The 6000-nt window shown below is 48.5% G+C and overlaps 1 protein-coding gene across 7 annotated transcripts in view; it reads right to left on the bottom strand.

Moving 5' to 3' along the window:
* Positions 1-629: 629 nt before the first annotated feature.
* The window catches only part of ANKS1B (ankyrin repeat and sterile alpha motif domain containing 1B), a 1160059-nt gene continuing 1154688 nt past the window's right edge, over positions 630-6000 (bottom strand). For 4 of the 7 annotated variants that reach the window (XM_025285022.3, XM_025285027.3, XM_025285036.3 and 1 more), the window contains 2 exons: positions 4790-4957; positions 630-1552 (listed from right to left, as the gene is read on the bottom strand). In XM_025285022.3, coding sequence (XP_025140807.3) covers positions 1442-1552; positions 4790-4957 — 279 coding nt within the window. In that variant the 3' untranslated portion in view covers positions 630-1441. Of the gene's footprint in view, positions 1569-4789; positions 4958-6000 lie in introns of all 7 variants that reach the window. The other 3 variants (XM_025285025.3, XM_025285028.3, XM_006077431.4) reach the window with 2 other exon arrangements.

Here is a 6000-nt window from a genome sequence, read left to right as displayed (position 1 = left end):
CATTTGTCAGTTTGAAATAAAATTGTTTTCTGTCTTCAAAACTCACCAACTGATGATGTAACTGATAATCAGATTTAAAATAATATTGGTTAATTAAAAAAAACATTAAGACAATCCCACAATTTATCAATATCGCTATAATGAACTTCAAAATGATTCACAATGTGATTGATTAGAACAATATACGTTAAAATGTTATTTTTTTCTATAATGATATTGGTACTGTTTATATAATTTGATTCTACATAAATATACATTATGGTATCATACAAATACTCCACAGAGACATTAAAAAATTAAAATACCTTAAAGAAATGTAAGTAAATTTTATTTAATCAAAGAGTAAGCAAACATTTATTTATTTTGTTTCAAGAAAGTTTTATTACTTTGGAATCTCTCTTTTTTTATTTGTTTTTTTTTATTTTTTCCTAGAAAAAAAGTTTTTTGCAATAGAATTTTATTAATACCTTTCTCAAACAAGGTTTCCATGACAGAAATCTTGACAGCAGGAGCCCTAGATTTTTTTAACATGTTCTTTAAAAGATTAAAGATTGTGAAGATTAAAAAAAAAAAATCTCTGCAGGCTTATGGCTGCGTCAGCACTTTCGGTAAGACGCCAGTCTGCTGCCTGAATCTCCTGCTCTGGGGAGTGGCCTGGGTACTCCGCCACACTGAGCAGCCCTCTTGGTGGTAGCAGGAGAAATTTAGTTATTTGAAAGGAAACCAGAAACATCCCTCACGACTAATGTAGTTTTCTTATCGATGCATTAGTGAAACATTCTTTTTAATAAAAATATTTAATACAAGACACATTTTTCTGTGCATAATAAATTCCTCTGTTTTAAATCATTAGGTTTTTGAATCAATCCACAGATGTAAAGATTTTCCTTATCTGACATGGTTGATTACATATAAAATCCACAAATATAGAAACTGGGAAACAGAATTCCCTGGCAATCAGGGGAGTAACTTCTGTCCTCTTGCATGAAACAATACTTAGTGAGATCATGACTTTAGAGATGCTTTCTGAGGGTAGTTCTGTTCTACCTTGAAAACGGCTGACAGTGGAAAATAAACCCAAGATTTTTACACTTTTAGGCAGTATAAGCGACCCCCTGTGTTTTTTCAAGGTGTTATCCCCAAATAACAGCAAAGCGAGGTTGGGGCAGAGTCATGAGAAATACCTCAGGTGGTGGCCAGGAGTGGGGGTTGGGAGCATCAGCCACAAACCTCTGCTCTGTCTCTCAGGGGTTACAGCTGGAAAGTCTTGGTTGCACTTTCTGTCACCGGTGCAGAAAGAACGTCCCCAGGAGTGGCCAGTGGCCTCTCGCCCATGACAAGGCCACACAAACAGAGCAGTCTTCCTCCCGGGCTGGGTGGAAAGCCTGCTCCGGGACTGCTCGGCGTGCAAGGCACCACGAGGACGGGAAGGAGGTGAGTATCAGAAAATTGTGGTCTCATACTTGGTATTTATCCCCCGCTTGGCCTCTTGTCCTGGCTCCACGATCCATGGCAGGTTGGCCAGAGTCTTTTGCTCAGATGGGTCGATCTGCTTTAGAACAGAAAGGCTAATGCCTGTTATACGGTACCTGCTCAGGAGTGCACGCATGCCTGGAAATCATTGCACCCTGGCAAGACTTCAGGATGCTGGTGGGTGAGCCATTTGTTGGTTCTTCTGATCACGTTTACTGCATAGGAACCGTGTTCAAGGCACGGGGTCGGGGAGGGGGATGGTGATTGAGGCATGGCCCTTGCTCTTGAAGGCACACAGGTGGGGAGCGGATATAGGAACACTTTACTGAGAAGTGAGATTTGAAAGGGAAGAGGGCACTCTGAGGGCACCCAGGAAGGCCACTGACCCCATGTTGGGAGGCAGGGGAACTTCCTGGAGGAGGTGAACCTGGCTATGTCCTACCCAGCTCTCAAACCTCCACTGGTTTTCTTCAGAGTCAGAATAAACCCAAAGTCCTCGAAGTGACCTCTTGGGGCCCTGCCTGCCAAGCCCATGCCCTCTGTGCCCATCAGCTCTCTGAATACACTCCAGACACCTGTGTGCTTTCTGCCCTAATGTCAGAGTGTGGCACAAATGTCACCTCCTCACCAGTTTACTGCATGTAAACTAGCACCTCAGCTTTTCTGCTCTCCTCTTCTGCTCTCTTCTTTATAATCCTTATGCCATACACATCATGTTTATTTGTTCATCTGCCACTAAAATGTACACTCACAAAGGTGGACTTCATTCTGTTTACTACGGTTTCCCTCTAACGTTGACAAGCTCCCAGCAACCCAGTAACCAACAGGCACCCAATCCGTTCCTGTCAACTAGACATTATTTAAAAATTAAGGTATATGTCCAAATGGAGAGCTGGAAAATTAAGGTTCCTGGTGAAGATGGGGGTGTGGAGCAGCACGTGCAGAGTCCCTGAGGGGAAGGGAGTGAGGGTTTGCAGTCAGGGTGCTGAGGGGGAGCTGGGAGGAGACAGCTGAGGGTGAGGAGGTGAGCAGGGCCAGGTCAGGCTGAGCCTCGACCTTGAACCAAACTGAGCTAGAAAACGTCACCACCATTTCATTGCCTGTGTATACAAGGTCATGCAGGCCCTGCCTGGGTAAAGCTTGAGTTCTAAGCTCTCATGGTGACGGGGGGGCGGATCAGGGAGGGGGCTGGGGCAGTTCTGCACCAGATCTCCCTGTGTGTCTTTGGTGTTTCCACGTCTGCCCCTGGCTGCTCTGCTCAGGAAACCTGGAGCAAGGGAGCTGGCCTTCAGCTGCATGTGATCTGTCTGTACCTCCACAAGGCTGTGGGGGGAACTTCACGTGTCTAATCACAGGATATTCTCAACAATAAACTACTGGGGCCGAGGGAAATGGAACACAGACACCTGCTGAGGGGGACGGGATCTTGGGGCAGTTAAAGAGCAGCAGTATTATTCACTGTATGTTCCATCTTTTTCAGTGAAGGCTTCTAAATGAATATTCTATGAGCCCGTATGGTGCACATCCCTTCATACTCACCTGGAAGAAGTCTACAGGGACCAAAGAAAAGTCAGATGGAGGTAGGAAGAGATTTATCCAGCCCACACGGGAATGTATACAATAGACTACAGCTAGTCCCTCAAATATTCTGAAAATTTCTGGATGTTTAACCTGCTTTCCTGTGGGGTAAGACAATAAATAGGAGATGCCTCTTTGTGTAGCTGGGGCCTGGATGACCAGCTAGAGTCAGCTGTGCAGAAATGAGGGGGAGACAAAGCCAGGTGGAAGGAACACAGGTAGGTGGAAGCTTTGTCTATTCCAGGAATAGGGAGGCTGAGTGCCTGGGAGGAGTGTGGTGGGAAGTCAAGGCTGTGGTACCATGATGTGGCTGCCCTGTGGAGGAAGGAAGTTTCAGGAGATGTATTGGAGTAGTTTTAGAGATGTGGTGGTGATGGCTAGGATGGGAAGAATGACAGAAGAAATGGAGAGGCATGGATGGAGCTGAGAGATGTTTCAGGGGCTGAATGGATGGAATCTGCTTGTGGGCTGGACACAGGGCTGAGAGGAAAACAGAAATCAAGGCTGCGTTCTAGATTGCTGGCTTGAGCGACTTGGTGACTGGTTAGCCTGTTTACTAAGCTGGCAGAGGTGGGGAGAGAGAAACAGCTTTGCAGAGAGATCAAGAATTCTGTTCTAGGGGTAGTTAAGTTTCAGCTGTCTGCTAAGTATCAAAGGAGAAATTAAACCTGTAGGTCTGGAGCTCTGGGAGTGCATCAGGGTTGGGAGCCAGTGGGGCTGGGAGGTGCTGAGGTGGGAGGACGTGCAGTTCCTGGCAATGGTCAGCAGTGAGGGACAAGCATGGGTGTGAATGGTGAGGTGGAAGAAAAGATCTGAGATGTGAGCTGTCAAGGAGCAGAGGCCAAAGAGAAGTCATGAACAAGAAGCCACATGATCTCCAAGCATGGTGCTTCTGCAAACATTAAAAACCCTAAAAATTCCCCATGACCTGGGGTCAGTGGGGAGGAGGAGAGTCACAGATGGAAGGATATATGGGGGTGAGAGTGATGCCTCTGGGATGGCACTGCTGCCCGGAGTCCCAGAGTTCCAAGGATGCCATACGGCAGCAGAAACCAGAAGTGAGGCTGGCTGGGAACATTCCAGCTTCTGGGTACTGCTACTACCAGAGGAGGCCGCTTTGAAGTCAGGAAAGTCTGTTAGGACAGGATGTGTGCAGAGCGTGTGGGAGGGAAGGGGAGGAAATTCCTGGAGGAAGGCAGATGCGAGGAGGAGGGGAGGTACCTTCTGAACAGTCCCGCTCTGCAGGAAGCCTCAGCTGCTGCCGGGAGAACACAGGGCCTGGTGCCCAGGCCTCTCCCACCCCCACTCCGTGCACAGCTTGAGCCCCCAGCTTCTACTTGCTGGGTACCAGGGACACCCTCGCTGTGAGCCTCTACCAACCTCTCTGCTGCCCAGTGGCCTGGAAGAGGCCTGCCCCCTGGAGGGATGGCAGCTGAGGCCTCAGGGAACTTGGTCCCCAGGTAGCCTGGATCTAGAGAAGAGATTGACCTGGGACAGCAGCACCCAGCCCCCTCCCAGGATGCTGCAGGGCACAGGGTAAGTGGGGTTTTCTCGGGAGTCTCCAAGGTTCAGTAGACGGTCCCCAAGACTGCAGGAACTGGGCTGAGAGGATGACAGTCACAAGCCAGGACAAGGCTGAGGGGAGGACAGGAAGGGCAGGCCCTGGATTCTTAGCAGCACCCACACACCATAGATCCTTCCCTTCAGTTCTCAGAACACCTGTGTCTTGTCTACTTACCACCGACTTGCGAATGCTGACGCGGGGCTTGGGGATGGGCTTGGAGGGCTTGTTTTCAAAGCTTTCTGGAAGTGTGGAGGAATGCCCTCCTTTCCTGGCTTGCAGCGCGAGCTGATAGGCGACTTCAAATGCCTGTCCGAGCGTTAGGATGATCTCATAGGCTAAATTCTGCAAGAGAAATGAGAAAGCGTTTATAACAGCATCCTGCAGGTCAGAACAGAGTCACTGAGCATGCAAAGAGGACATTGAGGGGGTGAACCGGCAAGGACCTTGAGCTGCTCCACCTGACGTGAAAGCGAGTCAGGGGAAATCTGACAAACTGCACACTCTGGGTCCAAGTTAGGGTCTACAGGAGGCATCAGTCACTGCCGCAATGCACACTCCTACAGCTACCCTAAGGAGCCCGCCCTGGGTGACTATTTTGCTCCCAGGCCTTGGAAGGGAAGGGGTTATACCGGTCCCTCAGCCTGTGAGGGTGAGCCCACACACTCCCCAGGAGGTGCTCCTGAGAAGTTTGGGTTTTTTTACCTCCAACATCTGTGATTCAGTGAACATCTCTGAAACACAATCACAGTCTAATTTAGGCAGAGGGGAGAGGCATTAGTCATGCTGGTGTAGTGTCTCGCAGTCACAGCAGCAGGCATGCAAACAGAGCCAATTATCCATCTATTTCTTGAGGCGTCTGCTCTCCCTGTGGGTCCACTCCATATTTTATCACTTAAATCAGTGTGAGAAAGGAGATTCTGCCCGAATGCCATGCCACGCAGTGCCTGGGAGAAGTTCTTTTCTTCAGACCTTCAGTCATTCCCCTCAGGATGACGTCTTGCTTCTCTCCTCCAGGTTCTTACTTCATTTCTGCCTTCTCTTTTGAGCACTGTCCCACCCCATCTTCTCTCACTGAGAAAACAAGACGTTGACCCTGAGGTCAACAGCACATCAATGAGCCAGATGTCTATGGGTTACAGTGAGTTTTCTTAAAACCACTGCCCCAGCTGAGTGCTGGCAAGGTCTATCTCAAGTTTCCACGCTGATGAACATCCCTAGATGTCTGTGTGTGGTTTCTCAAAACCAGAAAAACTTTGCTGATTTTGCATCCTGTGGCCCTGCCTCCTCAATCCAGGACACAGAAGAGCTCAATTCCCACGACTCTGAGGGGTCTGGTGGGGACTGTTCCATCTTGATGAAGGAGGAGGGAGATGCAGGATGGCCAT

Source organism: Bubalus bubalis, chromosome 4 (assembly GCF_019923935.1).
Source record: "Bubalus bubalis isolate 160015118507 breed Murrah chromosome 4, NDDB_SH_1, whole genome shotgun sequence".
NCBI classification, from domain to species: Eukaryota; Metazoa; Chordata; class Mammalia; order Artiodactyla; family Bovidae; genus Bubalus; species Bubalus bubalis.
This window is presented reverse-complemented; position numbering and strand designations above follow the sequence as displayed.